Raw genomic sequence first — 20,071 nt, 5'->3', positions numbered from 1 at the left:
GGAGGAAACAGGTAGACAAGTATCTATATCCACAGTAAAGCGCGTCCTATATCGACATAACCTGAAAGTCTGCTCAGCAAGGAAGAAGCCACTGCTCCAAAACTGCCATAAAAAAGCCAGACTACAGTTTGTAAGTGCACATGGGGACAAAGATCTTACTTTTTGTAGAAATGTGCTCTGGTCTGATGAAACAAAAATCAAACTGTTTGGCCATAATGACCATCGTTATGTTTGGAGGGAAAAGAGTGAGGCTTGCAAGCCGAAGAACACCATCCCAACCGTGAAGCATGGGGGTGGCAGCATCATGTTGTGGGGGTGCTTTGCTGCAGGAGGGACTGGTGCACTTCACAAAATAGATGGTAACATGAGGAAGGAAAATTATGTTGATATACTGAAGCAACATCTCAAGACATCAGCCATGAAGTTAAAGCTCGGTCGCAAATGGGCTTTCCAAATGGACAATGACCCCAAGCAAACCTCCAAAGTTGTGGCAAAATGGCTTAAGGATAACAAAGTCAAGATATTGGAGTGGTCATCACAAAGCCCTGACCTCAATCCGATAGAAAGTTTGTGGGCAGAACTGAAAAAGCGTGTGCGAGCAAGGAGGCCTACAAACCTGACTCAGTTACACCAGTTCTGTCTGGAGGAATGGGACAAAATTCCAGCAACTTATTGTGAGAAGCTTGTGGAAGGATACCCAAAACGTTTGACCCAAGTTAAACAATTTAAAGGCAATGCTACCAAATACTAACAAAGTGTATGTAAACTTCTGACCCACTGAGAAAGTAATGAAAGATATAAAAGCTGAAATAAATCATTCTCTCTACTATTATTGTGACATTTCATATTCTTAAAATAAAGTGATCCTAACTGACCTAAGACAGGGAATGTTTTCTACAATTAAATGTCAGGAATTGTTAAAAACTTAGTTGAAATGTATTTGGCTAACTTCTGATTTCAACTGTGTGTGTGTGTGTGTGTATATATATATATATATATATATATATATATATATATATATATATATATATATATATATATATATATATATATATATATATATATATATTTTTTTTTTTTTTTTTTTTTTTGCACTCACATTACTTTTATTGGTCGATTTTGCTTAAAAAAAATAAATTAATATATTGAAAGGAATGAAATGAAAATTTTTACCAAAAAAAATTTCTAAATTCAAATTACACTTCAAATGAAATGAAAATATAATCAAAATAACGAAGTGGTCAAAACAATTCTAAATATAGCATAAACATAATAATAATAATAATAATAAATGAAAAAAAATAAACCATGAACTCTACAAAGTTTAATGCAAGTCTCATATATTTTTGTTTCATAAAATGGCCTCAACTCTGATCATCAGGGACTAGATTTGATGTTCCAATATATTTCCATGAAATCCTCAAACTGCAGATGCAGGAACAGAATTTATACTTTGGGCTGAAAACAGACATGCTTCTCAAACGTCTTTGAGCAAGGACCTATTTCTCAGGAAAATAGCAAATTGTGCCACTTCATTAACATACAATGCACCCGCAGTTTGCGCGCATACACCCACAAATAGCGCAAACACTCCCACCCACACCCACTTGCGCTTTGAGTTGGCTTAGATAATAGACACAGCACACGGTTGTTGTGTGTAGCACTGTGCTTAGAGCGGTCACGAAAATAGAGCACAAAGTGATGTTTAGCATATTATTTTTGTAAACATTGCCAAATTAAAAAACATATGGCTCCATAGTGATGATACAGAGTCGCGATGACCATCTTTGGACAGTGCCTAGTGGGTAGATTACATGAAGAAATGGCCCTAAGTTGGTTAAGTTGATATGACAGCCAACTCATTTTTACTCCAAAAAAAAATGTGTTCTCTGGATCGCTCGTTTCGGTAGTTTTACATTGCTTCTAATGGAGATGTGAACCCGAAAACAGTTCAGAATCAGAATCATCATGATGCCGCCTAGTGGTTGCTCAGGAAAACTGTGGAAACAAAGATGTGACTGCTACTTACATGTTGGAATCTCGTAATTACGGTAATTCCGATATGAAGTGAGCACACCATTAGTTGGTCTCCAAATAGTAAGAATAAAATATAACAAGCCAGTGTTTTAAACCCAACATTATCAACTACAGGGATGTGACCTCAGCCAGTGCAGACCTAAAGAAGCCAATGTTATACAGTCAAGTACTATGCAGTCACCAAGTAAACAATTTAAACCACAATATACTTTAACAATGCCACATTCCCTTCAAAAAATAAGTACAAAGCATCGTAGAGCTGCATTTGCAGTGTAGACAGCTTCAGAAAAGCCATCTAGTCAAAAATGTCAGTAAATAACATAATCGGTTATTTAAATACAGTGATGCAGTCTGCCAGGCAAAAGGACAGTGGAAAAATACAGTAATGTATACAGTTTACATGCAATATCACTGCTTGCAAGCAATCTAATTGCAGATGATTTCTAAGAGTGAAAACACTAGCTCAGAACATGCTGATGCGCTATTGCTGTTTTCAATCACTTGATTACCAGCACCCCCTCACTCCCCCTTTGAAGGACAGAGGGTTTCCCACATTTCACAGTTTCCATGGTAACACTGCAACGAGAACAGGGAGTGTATGCAGGAAGTGTATGTGATATAGGTGAGGCCACAGCAAGACTGGGACTAAACCCTACAAGCAAACGGCGTGAACATTATGGTTCCTTCTTGGTTATTTTCTGTATATATGTTAAAAAAAAAGGTCTAGTTTCCTGGGGTGACCAATTGGGGATGAGACTTTTAGGAATATTCAGAAGCTAATCATGTTCTGTATTATCATACAATGGGTGTATAGGTTTGATTGAGAATCAGAGAGGCTTAAATCGATCAGTGGTTTCTCAACTGGTGGGTCACAACCAAAAAATGGGTGGGAGGGGCGCAATATTATTTGCGAAATGCAAATAATAAAATGCAACTAACTTTATAATTGTGCATAGTTACGATAGCAAATATCAGATCAAACTACATTGAATACAGGCTCACTTGCAACAAGTATAATGTTTGTGGTGATCACAATGTGCTTTGTGAATAATTGGCTGCAGACAGCATGAAACCATCGAAATTCAAGAGACATTTAAAAACTAAGCACTAAAATTATAAAGAGTCTGATCTCGTGAAAATTAGGTCAATGTGGCGACATTTTTGCTAAATGATGTTATGTGGTTTATAACACGTATCACGGTAGTTCTGAGGTGAAATGTCCACTGTGTGACGCAAAAAGCAAATTACATTTTCTTTCAAACAGTTGCAAAAAGAACCGACCTCCCTACCCTAAACCTAAACCTATCCAATAGTGTCATAAAAATCAAATGTGAGATGAAAATCACAATTGCTAAAGCAACCAAGTAATTCTGTGTTGAGTGTCAACTCGCGTGCTCTTTAGGACACGTACCCCGGTCCTTTTTTATCGCAAGCGCAAAACGTTTCAAGGAATGAAAACAAAAACAGAACACGCACTTCATTTTTTTGCAGAACGTAACCAAAAGCTGAAACGAAGTCCCTTGCAATTGTCCCAGAGTGAAAATTTATTTTTAATTGTTGGTAACAGGTTGATTTCCTTCTACTAATTTTTTTTTTTTTTTTTTTCATGAAACCAAAGTGTAAATGATTTATCACAGATATTGTTGGAATTTACACCATTTCCTGTCGAGGCTTCTCTCTTTTTAGTTGAACATGATAAGCATGCGCTTTGATTCTGAAGGAAACTTCTGTATCACACATTTCTTCACCTTAATTGCACATTGTGGCAAGAAAAAATATAGATGTCATTTTTCAGTTGTTTCCAAGTCTTCACTGAATTATTGTTAGATATGATGCATTAAAGGAATAGTTCACCCAAAAATGATAATTCTCTCATTATTCACTTACCCTGATGGCATCCCAGATGTGCATGACTGTCTTTCTTCAGCAGAACACAAATGAAGATTTTTAAAAGAAGATAAAGCTCTGTCAGGTCCTTAAAATGCAAGAAAACAGGTTCCAGCACTTTGACAGTCCAAAAGTCACATTTAGGCAGCATAGAAGTAATCCACACGACTCTAGTCGATCAATGAATGCTTTGCTTACTCCTGTCAAACTCACACCATGTCTCAATCAGCTCCCTAGCTTGCAATTTCATGAATCAGTATCGTGAACATGAATTCGGGCACTGGCAAGGATGCTGACCCACTGAACATTGGGAAACTTTACTTAATCACCTGCGACACAAATACAAGCCCGCGCGGTAAATCGCAGCTGTTATTAATCAACAAAATCGCTATTTAAATGACACTATCGTGCATTTTCATTGTAGACATTAAAACCTACATTATGGAAGATAAATAACATACATGAAGAAATAAGAAGTGTATTTTTTGTCTAATTCTAATAACTCTTTCTTTTAAAGAGAAAATGAGATTTTGACATCATATATTTACACTTTTGCTCATCTTCTAACAATCTGAAAGACTTCCGAAGACATGGCGACATTTCCAGTAACATAGTGGGAATATTTTAGGGAGAAAACGTTTCAGTGCACTCGAATCATTTTATGATTAAGAAAAGCCCTAGGGAGCTGATTGAGAAGCACTGTTAACCTCTGAATTAGACCACACCCTCTTCTCAATACCCCACCTTCCAAAAACATGACAGCAAAACCAATGTCAGTAAGCCTTGCAAAATGACTGACAGGCAGAGGATTTTTCTGATTGCCTAAAAAGTGAAGGCTGCTCTCCTGAGGTGTGATTTCTTACAACACCTGTTTCAGTAATATAACATCACTTGCAGCACTTTTAATCAAAGTTGTGCATAAACACACACAGGCAGGGTTCTAAAGCCAAAGTGTCCATGTTTTATTGGTAAAGACCGTCTGTGTAGCGAATGGCATAGTGCACAGGCTCACACGCACAATTAAGCATTTGCCACAACGGCAACCTTTTACCCAGAACTGACAGCCAATCAACCGTCTCTCCACAGCTGAACCACACAGCATCAACATGTTAAACAAAACAAACTAAAAATATTCAGTACAAATAAATAGGTAAACAAATGAAAAACAAAGCTAAATGGAACAGAGCTGATAGCAGTGGTTCTGATCTTTTTAAAATGCAAAAGATGATGAACTTTCAGTGGTTTATTTATTTATTTTTTCTTTATGAGAATTGTGTTTGAGAGAAACATATCAAGGTGAATCTCACGTAACCTGTCATGATTATTTCCAGGTCATATTTCATCCCAAAATTGAAAACAAAGAAATGAGGACTTATATTTTTGCATAAAGAAATAAAGCCTATTTTTGCGTTTTTTTTTTATTTTTTTTTATTTTTATTTTTTTATTGTGACATTATTTTCATAATAATTAAGCACATTTAAACCCTAAATTCTTAATACGGTAAAACAAAAACATTTAAAATTTCATTACAGTAATGCGAAAAAAATATGATAAGTTATATATCACTGTATTATGTGTTGTACTACCTTTAATTTAAGCTCATATTCATTTAAAACATACTTTATTACAGTAATGAGAATCTAATGAGAAACACCATTCACTAAAAAAAATATTTTAGCCTATTTTTAAGATGTATGCATTTCAATTTCATAACAAAATGGCATAATATTGAATTGTGTACATTTTTTTTTTTTTTTTTTTTTTACAGAAAAGAAAGTTAAATAAAACATTTTCGTTTGTTTCAGACAACTCAATTCAGTTTGATGGAATTTTATGAATTTTAAATGCATAAATCTCAAAATTATTATTTTTGAATGTTGAGAAAAAAAAACCCACTCATAAGTAAAACATCTGGATACATCAGAGCAATAAGAACTTTGTGGCAAAATTTGTTTGATTGTCACGACAATAATGTAAAAACTAAAAACTGTATCATAAAACATGATTTTGTTTTTCCTCTCTTTTGATTTTGGAGTTAAATTTGACCAGGACATGCTTTCGTGAGATTCACCCATAAAGAGTTGAGACAATGATGCAGAGTTTCCAAAAGCTTCTTTCTATTTCAAATTCTGTTCAGCTAATGGTAAGTCAAAAAATAGAGAATATTTACATCTTTAGATTATATACATGGCAATATAAGAACGCATGGTCAGTGTGAAGACGTGCCAGAGAGAGAGAGAGAGAGGGAGAGAGAGAGAGAGAGAGAGACCCCCACCACATTAAGAGAATATAGTGATAATTGCTTCACAGTCCATAATATAGTCTTTCTGTGCTGATTTAAAAACAGCTTCCTTGCTCAAATTAAAATAAAAAGCAGCACTAGTCTGGGCTTCAGTGACTTTGATCGAGTCAATGTCAAAGATTGAGAGGAATAAGTCAATGCAACAAGGGTCATGTGATTTTCCTGGCCGCAGAGAAGATGCATAGAGGAGAGGAACAACCAACTGCTAACACAGTTCACAAACAGGCGATCTTGTCAGTAAAAGATCAGGTAAGAATCAGGGCAGGTTAAAGGGAAGGTACACCTAAAAATGAAAATTCTGTCGTCGTTTACTGTTATTCCAAACCCATATGATTTTCTTTCTTCCATGAAACACTAAAAGAGACGTTAGGGACTGAGTCACCATTCGCTTTTATTGCATCTTTTTTTTGCATACAATGAAAGTAAATGGTGACTGAGTCGTTCTGTTTAACATCTTTTGTGTTCCATGGAAGAAACAAAGTAATACGGGTTTGGAACAACATGAGGGAGAGTACATTTCAGAAATGTAGAATTTTCATATTTTGGTGAACAACCTCTTTGATGTTCCTACAATACCAATGCCCTGAAAAAATAAAATAAAAATGAAGATGGTCTCCATAAAACTTTCAGTTTTGGATGCTGGTGTCCCCAACAGGCTTCTTAAGTAGAATGGAAATTTTGGTCTATGCCTTTTCACGTGGGGCAAAAGAGAGATATGGAAAAGTTTGAAGGTGAGGCTTGCTGTCTATAACATATGTTTGTGACTTGAAATTTGATTTAATCTCTGAGTTCTGGAGCTTTTAGTCTGCATGTGCTAGCTTTGAGGCCATCTATACACCAGCACACCTAAAAGTTGACAAAAGTACGCTTTAGAAGATATACGTACATCAAATTTACAATCTCTCAAAAATGTTGATGATTCAATGCACTCGTGGACATGTTCAGTATGAATGTCCCTCCCCATAATACCAACTGACTCTTATTAGCAAGTAGCTAATTAACTAATTTGCTAATTAGCAAGTAACAAATCATAGTAAAAATGGTTGCATGGTTCATAAACAAATGGCTGAATATAGCTATTTATTTTAAAAGGGTCCTAAACAGAAGAGAAATAAGGAAAAGGTGGAATTTTGGAAGGATATGAGGAAGAATTGAGATAACTGTCTGTTTATAAAGCGTTAGCATAACATTTGTTCATGGACTATGATAATCATTTGATAACACTGATTTTTGAACCATAAGGGATAAACAAACATGCCAGCCTCATACCGCAGATGTATTCGTGTATTTGTATTCGTAAGATCATCTAATATTTTTCCAAATCTTTTTTTACACACCCATGTGTGTGTTTCAGTTTTGTGTTACTGCAGATTTTCTGGTGTTGAGGACACAAAGCAAGGCAGCAGAACATGATCCTCACATTAACTAACCTTTTACTTATGTTACGTTGACGTAATTATGATCTACTGCACCTATGTTCTGCATCAGCAGATGAGGGTCAGGTGCAACAATAAGCCTTTAAGAGCTTTTCCTGGCAATGATGTTGTTGCTAAGCAACCACACTGGATATTCAAACACGATCAGCTCTCATACTATAGGGAAAATATGGAAAGCAATAAAAGAAAAAGAAACAACTGTTCATCCTATAATTCCATTTTGAAGAACAGCAGGCAGACATTTGAGTGACTGATTTAAAGAGATAATGTCCTCTGATTATTGACATGTGAGTAGGACTGCAACCAAACGATGTTCTCAATTAACAAAGTTAACAAGAAAACAGAGACTTCTGCCCAATTTATCAAATTCAATCCAATTTCATTTATGAAAGTTCCCACCATTTTTAAAAGGATGAATCAATTTTAACAACATCAGTCTAATAAAAAGATAGTGATGGATTGGAAATTAAAAACTGGATAAAGTTTAATGCAGCAATTACAATGATACACGCATGTGTACTCTACTTCAGTTAATGGCACATTGCACATTGTTAATATACAACTTCAAAGCCATTCAAGGATGAAAAACTTGCTCAATATCACGTTTTACGTAGTCAGCAGTGACTTTTCGAAGTTATTGTATGGCTCCCGTGAAGGACTTGCCAGTTTGCAAATCATTTCAAAGAAAACATTTTTCAAAAACGAGGCTTACAAATTCCCTCAATGGATGGCTAATATTACGTTTTAAGTGGCCCAAGAAAGGTAATTCCAATTCCCTCTACCCTGATGCTGAAACACTGCCTTGTCCCCGGTCTATAAACTTTACACTTGAAAATGTTTACGTAGATTACATTTCATATTGCAAAATCTTTCATCAGAAAAAATTGGACATTAGGTCTTTCATTCTCGCACTTTTAAAAATCTAAAATTGTCCCACAACTGCAAAATTCTGCCCAGATCAGCTACGACAAGCGAGTACTGCGCTGTGTATCCCAGCATTTTTGAAAGCTTTAATAGTGCTTAGGTCAACAGTAAAACAAAATTGATGTCAATGAATGTTGTAAAATGTAATAACTTAATCTAAAACAACTTTCCTTTTGGCTGATGTCACGAATCCCTCTTACTTTTTCAACCCCAGCCCATTTAGCTATTCCAGTTTGGAACGCCCACTTTTCATGATCCAATCAATTCCCGTTGGATGAAATAAAATCCCGTCCTACATTTTGTTCTCAATGAATATCTTGTTTCACCATATGGCCGATAACGTTAGTGATTTAGGTTGAGAACTTGTGAACAGCATCTTTCGTTGACTTTTAGACAAGAAACATTCTGCGACACTCTACACATTAAAAATCACCCAATGCCAGCGAAATAGCCCTTACACAGTGCTGATACTCTTTAAATCAGCACTGACAGGCAAAAAAGACAGAGATATGACACTTACAATCTCTCCAAACATGTAGACACGCAGAGAGATTTGCTCTTGGGAGGCTTGTTGGGAGGTACCTACTACGGTACCCTTGCTGTAGACAGTGTAACACAGCAGCCAAAGGATGTGTTGCACATAACTCTTATTGTTCACAAGAAAAGGCGTCTTCTCTCTTTCCTCTCCTCTAGGTATTATGAAAGTGAATGTCACCCTGAAATTGGCGTCTTTTAAAGTTCTGAATACAATGAGCTTATGAACCTTATGAATCCTCACTTGTGCTAGATTCAGAATGTCGTCATGAAGCAAAGTGAAAATGTGTTCTGGATCACAGCAATTTAAGTCTTTATTTCTGAGCTTATACTTAAACAAACCCACACACAGGTACACTACCTACTGAGGTGAGTAAGATGAATAATGATGTCAACCTCTGGTAAGTGTAAATGTGTGTATGCTTTTATACAGGTCTGTTAGCTGCTGTACAATGGCGTGAGTGTGTACTCGGTGTCGCTGGGCTGTGGAAAACCAACACTTATGTAATTACACTACTTTAATATAGACTATATTTTAATACGCTGACACAACTCATAGGAACTGCAAAAAAGGACGCTTGCTTTGGCACGTACTGTATGTACTCAGTAGCGCCATCATGTCCACCTCATCAGCAAAAACTCGTCTCTTTGATCATTTGAACTGAATATTCCATAGAATCTGTTGGAAAGGAGTTCCATAATGTCAAAGGCTGTTGACTTCAGCATTTGACAGTCACTCTGGTGTAAAATCCAGTCTACTTTCCTTCCCGAGTGTGCATGTGTTGGTAAGTAATCAGATCTGGGTCTCCTGGACGCTCTCCTTGGAGCCATTCGATAGCAACAGTGGCTCAGTCTGCATATTGGGGACATGACTAAGGCCTTTCAGGGTTCCATGGAAGGTCATTGCCATGGTGATGGGAATTGGCAGGGGAGGTGAGGTTGATCCAGGGTTGGAGTTGTCACCGGATGCTGTTACCAATTTCATGGTTGGAGCCTGATTCTGGGAGGAAGGGTTGGGTTTGTTGTTAAGCATCCCAGTTCCCATGTTTAACCCCAGAACATTGTTGTTGAAGTGATGCGCTTTGTAGTAGTGGTTTAGGTGCTCTGTTTGCCCGACACTTGGCAGGATCATGATCTCAGGGTCATGGATCCTAGGACTCTGCCCCCCTCCACCTGTTCCGGCCCCCGTTTGGACGGTACCTCCTCCTGTGATGCCACTTGCTCCACCAGATCCGATCTCATCTTCAACATTGATGATCTCAATGGCTCTGGCTGGACCGTGATGTTTGTGCAGCTGGTGCTGTTTGCGAAGCTTGTAGAAGACAACCAGCATCACGGCGGCCATGAAGGTGATGGCTACAAAGCAGCCAATGATGATCTTGGTCGTTTTCATTACATCCTCTAGACCCGACAGGTTAGCAACATCTGTAATGGAGACAGTGAACGGGCGGTCCGGTGCACGAGTAGCTCGTGGTGACAAGGAGGAGAGCATCGAACCGGTAGGACCCGCTGAGGCAGATGTGGCCGTTGGTCCTGGAAAACTAATAAAGGTCTCGTTGACAAACTGCTGCGCCGAATCATGTACATCTTGCCCCGTCTCTAAAGTTTCAACGGTAACAGTTGTGAAGTAGCTGTAGCCATTGCCTGGGTCAGTTGCTGATACATTCAACACAGCCGTTGCTGTGGTGTTGCCGGCCGAGTTGGTCACCATACATGTATATGGACCTGTGTCTTGCATGGTCACATTGGTAAAATTCAGGGTTCCATCATGCAGGACAGAGATTCTGACCTTGTATGCACCATGAGTCATCAAGGTTCCATTGGGGGTCAGCCAGTTAACAGAAGTCATAGATGTTCCCGTACGGCATTTCAGCTCAGCCGCCATTCCTTCTGTCACGTTGAGGTCAGTTGGTGGTTCCACAATCACAGGTGCATAGCAGGTGAAGTCTCGCTGGTCAAGGTCTCCAATGTACCTGCCCTTAGTGCCAGGTGGGGCGTGGCAACGTGCACAACAAGTGGAATTATCGGGCACAGTTTCTTTGAGCCACCAGCTCAACCACAGAACATCACAGTTGCAGATCCAAGGGTTGTGGTTCAGGTGGACACGTTCTAATTGCTGCAGCGGTGTGAACAGATCGTGGGGCAATGAGTGTAATGTGTTATGAGATAGATTTAACTCCTCCAGGTTTTTGAGGTCATCAAAGGCATTGCGTTCAATGACGGAGATCCGAGAGTGCATGAGCCACAGTTTACGTAGAGACACGAGACCCTGGAATGATCCAGGCTGCACTACGCCCAGTTGGTTGCCCGATAGCTCTAGTTCCTCTAGTCGCACAAGGGGTGTCAAGTTGGGTACGTCTTTCAGTCCGCACATGCCCAGATTCAAGAAACGTAGGTTCACCAGACCTTCAAATGCGGCCTCCGAGATGAAGCTGAGTTTGCGCAACTCGCCGAGGTCTAGCCGCCGTAGTGATGGCACGCGGTGGAAGGCGTATGCTGGGAGTGTTTCTATGGGGTTGTTTCTCAGCCAGAGTTCACGTAGTTTGCTCAGGTACTCAAATGCCTGGGACGGAACCAGCGGTAGTCTGTTGTCAAACAGCTCCAGGGTGATAAGATTTGGAAGGCCATTAAATGCTCCCACCTCAATTTGACGAATCTGGTTCTTAGACAACTGCAAAATTTCCAGGTGACTGAGGTGCTTGAAGGTGTCTGATCTAATCACCTGTAGAAAAAGAGAAAAAAATAATATACCAGATTATAAAAATAGTTCTTAAAAGTGCACTCAGTAAGTTTTGTTAATGCTGTGCTGGCCGATCTTTGACTGGTACTGACACTTAGCAGCATCATGCAAAAGCAATAGTTTCCGGTTTCCAGTGCCATTGTAGAAATGTGCTAGTTGCAGTCAGCCATGATTAATTTATTACATGAGCAAAAGTATTTGATTATAGAGGGGTTTCCAAGATAAAATGAGTAGAATTCATCTGGTCATGTGATCTCAACATGAGACGGGTTGTGTCATTTTTTGCTATTTTGGATTGTGCCTGTTTGAATGTCTTTCGATCTGTGATTGAGGATGATTGAATTGCAATGTGGTGAAATGTAAAGCTTGTTGTTTTAAAAGGTTTTACTAACAGAGCAAGTAAGCTGTCACAGCTTGTTTATAATTAAACCATTTAAAAAAATTTTGCAGCATTGAGTTGAATGTATCTCAATGCTGGCAAAGTTTTACAGGGTTTGTTTTTGAATCATGACTTCAGAGTATTTCTTCTGTAAATTTTGGAGAAAAAGTACTTTTGTGTTCTTAAATACTCTGGGAATGTGAGCTTTACAGGCGTTTTTATGTATTTCTGATATATATCGTGGTAATTTTCATATGTCGTTTTTTAATAGAAAGATGCAGTTCTCATGTATAGTACTTGAGGAAAGATGTTTACAGTGGGCATCGATATGTTTTGGATATAGGGCAGATTACCTGTATGGAGTTCTCCTGCAGGTTGAGGTACCTAGTATTAGATGAGATACTCTGTGGAACTTCATTTATGCCTTTTCTTGTACAAATCACTCGACTGGCTTGATTGGAACAGCTACAGGGAGCAGGGCACGCTGGACTGGCCTCAGCCAATCTAGGTCCAAGGAGGTGTGGCCACAACAACAGCGGGACCAACCAGACAAGGAGGGAGGGGCTGAAAAGGCCTGTTATAGCAGCCTGCATGGCAACTGAGTCATGTCCTGCCCCTTTCCTAACAAAAGAGACAAATAGTAAGACCAAAAACTCCCCAAAACTTCTTAAATGTTAACTTCATAGAAAATTCTAAATATGTAATATGTGTCATATCTTTAACAACATCCACAAAGCAAGAAAGGAAGAAACTTTGTTTATGATTAACTTGTTATGGAATCAGGTCGTGGCATCAAAGTGTACTCCACACAGTTGTTAACAGTGCTGGATGCTGCTACGGTAGTCTTCTGCTTTCCATCAGAAACATCTCAGTCAGCACTGACCTTGCTTACTGAAAAAAAAAAAAAAAAACAGAAAGGAGGGGGAATGTGAGATAGGACGAGAGAGGTCAAAAACTGCATGTATGTACAGCCTATTGTATTTCATCTAGCTAAGGGTATGATGGTCACTACATCAGCAACTAAAAACTGTGACCTGTGCACTTGCTTTGGCCTCTACTGTTTAATGTATTTCAGTTCATTCCCACTTAAATTTTTTCTCCATTTACACATTGCTCATTTGGACTATTCCATCTGTATATATTTATACAATAGGGAAATAGTGCAAATAAGTAATGTGCAAACATACTGAGACAAATAAAAGGTTTTGACTCTTATTTATGGAAAATCATTGGTTTATCTGGCCTTAACACCAGAAGCCAAATATAACATTTTATGAAGTGCAATGTACAGTCAAAATATTTTATAGATAAATTATATATATATATATAGTACTGTGCAAAATTTTAGGCACTTGGGAAAAATGTTGCATAGTGAGGATGTCTTCAAAAATAATGGCATCAATTGTTTTCATTTATCAATTAACGTCATACAAAGTCGAGTAAACATAAAAAAAGCTAAATCAATATTTGATGTGACCAAATTTGCCTTCAAAACAGCACCAATTCTCCTAGGTACACCTGGACACAGTTTTTCTTGGTTGCTGGCAGATAGGATGTTCCAAGCTTCTTGGAGAATTCACCACAGTTCTTCTATCTATTTCGGCTGTCTCAGTTACTTCTGTCTCTTTTTGTAATCCCAGACTGACTCAATATTCAGTGGGGGGCTCTGTGGGGACCATGCCATCTGTTGCACACCCCCAAAACATCAGTGAGCCACCACCATGCTTCACAGTGGGGATGGTATTCTTTTCACTATAGGACTTGTTGACCTCTCTCCAAATGTAGCGCTTATGGTTGTGACCATAAAGCTCTATTTTGGTCTCATCACTCCAAATTACAGTGTGCCAGAAGCTGTGAGGCGTGTCAAGGTGTTGTCGGACATATTGTAACCGAGCTTTTTTGTGGCATTGATGCAGTAAAGGCTTCTTTCTGGCAGCTCAACCATGCAGCTCATTTTTGTTCAAGTATCGTCGTATTGTACTCCTTGAAACAACCACACCATCTTTTTCCAGAGCAGCCTGTATTTCTCCTGAGGTTACCTGTGGGTTTTTCTTTGTATCCCGAACAATTCTTCTGGCAGTTGTGGCTGAAATCTTTCTTGGTCTACCTGACCTTGGCTTGGTATCAAGAGATCCCTGAATTTTCCACTTCTTAATAAGTGATTGAACAGTACTGACTGGCATTTTCAAGGCTTTGCATATCTTTTTATATTCTTTTCCATCTTTATAAAGTTCCTTTACCTTGTTACGCAGGTCTTTTGACAGTTCTTTTCTGCTCCCCATGGCTCAGTATCTAGCCTGCTCAGTGCATCCACGTGAGAGCTAACAAACTCATTGACTATTTATACACAGACACTAATTGCAATTTAAAAAGCCACGGGTGTGGGAAATTAACCTTTATTTGCCATTTAAACCTCTGTGTGTCACCTTGTGTGTCTGTAACAAGGCCAAACATTCAAGGGTGTGTAAACTTTTGATCAGGGCCATTTGGGTGATTTCTGTTATCATTATGATTTAAAAAGGAGCCAAACAACTATGTGATAATAAATGGCTTCATATGATCACTATCCTTAAATAAAAGTTTTTTATGCATGATCAGTCATATTTTCAAAATCAATGCCAAAATTTCACAATTTCTGCCAGGGTATGCAAACTTTTGAGCACAACTGTGTATATATATATATATATATATATATATATTGGTGGCCAAATGTTTGGAATAATGTACAGATTTTGCTCTTATGGAAATAAATTGGTACTTTTATTCAGCAAAGTGGCATTCAGCTGATCACAATGTATAGTCAGGACATTAATAACATGAAAAATTACTATTACAATTTGAAAAAAATGTTCAGAACTTCTTAAACTACTTCAAAGAGTTCTCATGAAAAAATCCTCCACGTGCAGCAATGACACCTTTGCAGATCCTTGTTATTCTAGCTGTCAGTTTGTCCAGATACTCAGGTGACATTTCACCACACACTTCCTGTAGCACATAGATCAGTCTTGTCGGGCACTTCTCACGCACCTTACAGTCTAGCTGATCCCACAAAAGCTCAATGGGGTTAAGATCCACAACACTCTTTTCCAATGATGTGTTGTCCAATGTCTGTGTTTCTTTGCCCACTCTAACCTTTTCTTTTTGTTTTTCTGTTTCAAAAGTGGCTTTTTCTTTGCAATTCTTCCCATAAGGCCTGCACCCCTGAGTCTTCTCTTTACTGTTGTACATGAAACTGGTGTTGAGCAGGTAGAATTCAATGAAGCTGTCAGCTGACGACATGTGAGGCGTCTATTTCTCAAACTAGAGACTCTGATGTACTTATCCTCTTGTTTAGTTGTACATCTGGTCTTCCACATCTTTTTCTGTCCTTGTTAGAGTCAGTTGTCCTTTGTCTTTGAAGACTGTAGTGTACACCTTTGTATGAAATCTTTCAAAGCATTGTAGAGCCTTCATTCCTCAAAACAATGATTGACTGATGAGTTTCTAGAGAAAGCTGTTTCTTTTTTTGCCATTTTTTACCTAATATTGACCTTAAGACATGCCAGTCTTTTACACACTGTGGCAACTCAAAAACAAACACTAAGACAATGTTAATGATCATTTAATGAACCAAACAGCTTTCAGCTGTGTTTGATATAATGGCAAGTGATTTTCTAGTGCCAAATGATCAATTTAGCATGATTACTCAAGGATAAGGTGTTGGAGTGATGGCTGCTGTCTAGATTTGATCACAAATGACTTTTTTCAAATAGTGATGGTGCTGTTTTTTACATCAGTAATGTCCTGACTATACTTTGTGATCAGTTGAATGCCACTTTGGTGAATTAAAGTACCAATTTCCTTCCGAAACAGCAAAATCTGTTCATTATTCCAAACTTTTGTCTGCCAGTGTGTGTGTGTGTGTGTGTGTGTGTGTGTGTGTGTGTGTGTATATATATATGTATATATATATATATATATATATATATATATATATATATTCTTAACTCATTACTCAATACAAAATCTTTTATCAGATTAATAGATTAAATTACTCTGACGTCACCATGCTTCCGGGTGCTTTCGAGCAGCAGATTTCAATGGTGGAAATAGGTAGCGCTGCAGTTTTAATAATCTTTTAAGCTTTATAGAATGTAATAATGTCTTTTAATGTTAATAAAAGTTATTATAAAGGAATATCAATGGTTTACAGTGAAGAACGTATGTGGGTTCTTATCTGACTTATCAGCAAAACAAGTTTAAACTTGGTTCAATGAGCCTGTGTGATTATGTTGGACATGTAACAGGTTGATGAATACACCCTCACATGTTTAACACACTTCTAAAGCCTAAGAAATGTGATATATAAAAATAAAAACTACCACTAGACATGCAATATAGGTCTTTACTGCTTAAATTATTAACCCACATACAATAAATAATAACATTCTTACTTCAATATGATCATATTCCATATCAAAACTTAATAACAGCTGTTTTCGATTGAACAATATTATTTATGGCATTCAAAATAAATGCAAAGACATAATTTTAGCAGTATGACATTTTTATTCATTTATCCTTTCACAAACAGTAGTCCATGGAATATAATGCACGAGTCATATGGACGACTGTTATGATGTCTTTAAATTAATTAAGAATTAATTAATTAATTAAAGACCTAAAGAAATGATTTAGAAAATCTTAAATTGATTTGATTATTACCTTATAATATTTGCATTAAGAAAATATGACACTGTCCTTGCCACAACCTAAAAACTCCATTGAAGTCACAAGTCCCAGGTCTTACCGTGTTCTAGTTTTAATCCGAGGGTGAAAACGCTCTACTTTGTGTTACAGATCGTTTTCTAAGACAATATCAAGTGAATTTTCTAAAAAGATTCTTCAGAAACTTACCAGATAACCACATTCATTCAATTCCTTTACAATATACACACATTCGCTCTTTGTCTTGAGCCTGATTCGCTGAAAACGGCTCTGTTAATTATGAATGACATAAGAATCATGTACTGTACGCGATATATTTTACATTAAAAATGGCACATTTCGCCAAATGGTGAATCGCTTGCACCACTGGAAATGACTGTTGGTCTGTACAACATTTCAATCATAAAATAATGGGCAAATATTGCATATTTATTTAGATACTGTCATCTTGCATGACACTAACACTCTTAACCTGAACTGCTGACACTGATGCGTGTGTGTGTGTGTGCTGCGTGGCGCTGGAATAATCCACGAGGTTCCCGCTCAGCTTCTTAAATTTGAGTCCCGCCTTCATCGATTTGGTGACATTGACGGGCGGTGTTAGACTACTGAGCACACTAAAAATTAAACTTTTTTAAACCATTATGTTATTCCTGCAACAACTCAATGACAATTAGAGAGCGGTGCATAATGAACTGCAGCAGAACAGCAACAAGGATATCAATTATTGGGGGGACATTCTGACCATATCTGATTATTGGGGGGGACTTGTCCCCCTCAATGTATATTATGGTTACGGCCCTGTCTATAGCAAAAGTGCCACATGCACACACAAACATACTTCAGAATACTTCTTAATTCCAACAAAGGACAAAAACAACAACAACAACAACAACAACAAAAAGGATAAAAGCACAATAACTTTTGGGCATTAACATAATTGTCTTGCTTCTCTTCTAATCTATTATAATGTAATATTTTTTTATTCAGTGCTACAAAAAATATCAGAACTGAATAAAACTGCCTCAAACTGAAAATCGTGTCTCACATGTTGAATAGTGTATTTATTTCTTTGTTTTTAATGCCATGCCAGCGTATGGCTCTTTTCATGGGGAAATAGATTAAAATATAATAATAATGATCTTAAAACCTATATAAGATGTTTAAGATGTTTAAGGAGAGGGAACACAGAATATAATTATTACTTTTAATAAAACAATGTAAACTTATATATCATAAAGTCCTAATATGTCTTTGTATCATCTCTCACACGCAGGCGCAACATTTCAATATGCTTACGCACACACATACGTACGCGCGCGTGTGTGCGTGTGTGTGCGTGTGTGTGTGCGTGTGTGTGTGTGTGTGTGTGTCACAGGTGCGGTGGTGCAGCTTCACTGTAACCATGACAACGCTAAATTGATTTGCAGATGCTGGGTGTCGGAATCCGGTTGGGTGGCGGCGCTCTATTTGCTCTACGGCTCCGTTAAAACCCACCGGCCAATAAATTCGAGCAGAATGCATAGATGAAAGAAAATCTGTTCCAGAAGGCATGAGATATTATATAGACTGTTTATTAACCTTTACAAAATGCAACATCTTAGACCCTATTTCCATCATCATAAAGACCGCAGTGGGTCGTATATGACCGAGAACCCGAGCGTGTGCATTTGAATGCGATAGTGACTGCGGCGTCTTCTAAACGGATCCAGTCGCACGCGCGTGAAATACACAAGTGAGGCCTCGACGCGCGCGCGCGCACACACAGACACAAGAAGACGCGCAACAAAATGGCACAGGCGCGAGTCTGTGTGTGTAACTCGCCGATAATGAGAAAGAAAAATGCAAATGATACAGCCAAGACATAATTTACATCACCAAGAGTAGCACCGTTTCTCAACAAATAAATAAAAACAAATGCATAACCAAAACAGCAACCGACAGATTCACACACACACACACACACACACATATATATATATATATATAAAACATCGTTAAATAAACGGAATAAATAAATAAATAATAATACAAAATGCGTGAAATGAATGCTGAATGAGAAAGCGTCCTACCGTTTTCCTCTTATGCGTCCATGACATTCTCCGGATCCTCTTCTACTAAAGATGCATGTTGAAGATCTTAACCATGTGGCAACCTCTATACAACCAAATCAATGCCAGTCAATCATACAACATGCAATTATATAGACAGACCTATACATTACGTTCATTCGTTGCCCATTCGACGTATGCGAGACAATACATCTGATAAATCGTACCTAATCCTTTTTTTCCTTGCCCAGATGGATCTTCATTCTAATTATCTTTTCCCTCCGCTCTTCGTTTTTTTTTTTTTCGTGCGTTCAATTGATTCCGTCTCTCTCTCTCGCGCGCGCGCGCGTTTGCGCCGCTCTCCCACAGATCCGGAGCGCGTCAGTGGCGCGCGGAGACGGTGAATAACGATGAATCTATCCTTCACAGATACTACTACACGGAAAAAAGGAACGATGCGAGCGCTGTAAACTGTAAAATTCGAATGCAATACTGTTATCCGGTTTTTAAGGTGTAAAACAATATATATATCCACGCATTTTGCAGCTGGTATATGCAGGCAGCTCATATGCGTCTTGGCCGGATAGAAGGACGGATGCTGCACCCAGCGTAACAGCGCATCTTACGTAAAGTCCGTGTTGCTCCTGAATACAGCGGCCAGCTGAAGACTTGTACAAAACACACCTGATATAGCCTAGCAGTGATCTGCTTTTCTATACATCCATCGAACCACTTTCACTCATTTAATGTGCATGCGCAATCTAGGACAACTGTCAGATCCTCAGGCTATATAACATTTAATAAAGTACAGTGGAGTCCAGTTGCCTAGTGAAAATGTTTCTATTGTGCATTTGTCTTATTTAATACAAGAATCTCATTATACATTATATTATCAAAATAATAATTTGAGTAAAAAGTTGAACTGAGAAATTAACATCGATTTCAGAATGTCTTAGTAGGCTATTTAGCAGGCTAAAGTCAGATTTTTCCTTTAAATGACTCCATAAGTTTGTGCAAAACCTGATGACTTGAAAATGTCCCAAAGAGCATCTTGTGTGCTTCAAAGGAAGCAA

The 20,071-nt window shown here is 38.0% G+C and overlaps 1 protein-coding gene across 2 annotated transcripts; it reads right to left on the bottom strand.

The window, feature by feature from the left end:
* Window positions 1-8,122: 8,122 nt before the first annotated feature.
* Window positions 8,123-19,577, bottom strand: LOC127434808 (leucine-rich repeat-containing protein 4B-like). 2 transcript variants are annotated; one of them, XM_051687807.1, is made up of 5 exons: window positions 19,226-19,577; window positions 19,020-19,104; window positions 13,009-13,131; window positions 12,594-12,861; window positions 8,123-11,843 (listed from the first exon to the last, which is right to left on the bottom strand). In XM_051687807.1, the coding sequence occupies exons 4-5, from the start codon at window positions 12,831-12,833 to the stop codon at window positions 9,915-9,917; spliced, it is 2,169 nt and encodes a 722-aa protein (XP_051543767.1). In that variant the 5' UTR covers window positions 12,834-12,861; window positions 13,009-13,131; window positions 19,020-19,104; window positions 19,226-19,577; the 3' UTR covers window positions 8,123-9,914. The 2 variants fall into 2 exon arrangements, with proteins under 2 accessions (XP_051543767.1, XP_051543765.1); XM_051687805.1 differs by having other exon boundaries at window positions 19,020-19,577.
* Between the last annotated feature and the right edge of the window lie 494 nt (window positions 19,578-20,071).

Source organism: Myxocyprinus asiaticus, chromosome 44 (genome assembly GCF_019703515.2).
Source record: "Myxocyprinus asiaticus isolate MX2 ecotype Aquarium Trade chromosome 44, UBuf_Myxa_2, whole genome shotgun sequence".
NCBI lineage: Eukaryota > Metazoa > Chordata > Actinopteri > Cypriniformes > Catostomidae > Myxocyprinus > Myxocyprinus asiaticus.
The sequence above is the reverse complement of the archived record's forward strand: the minus strand, read 5'-3'. Positions and strand labels throughout refer to the sequence as shown.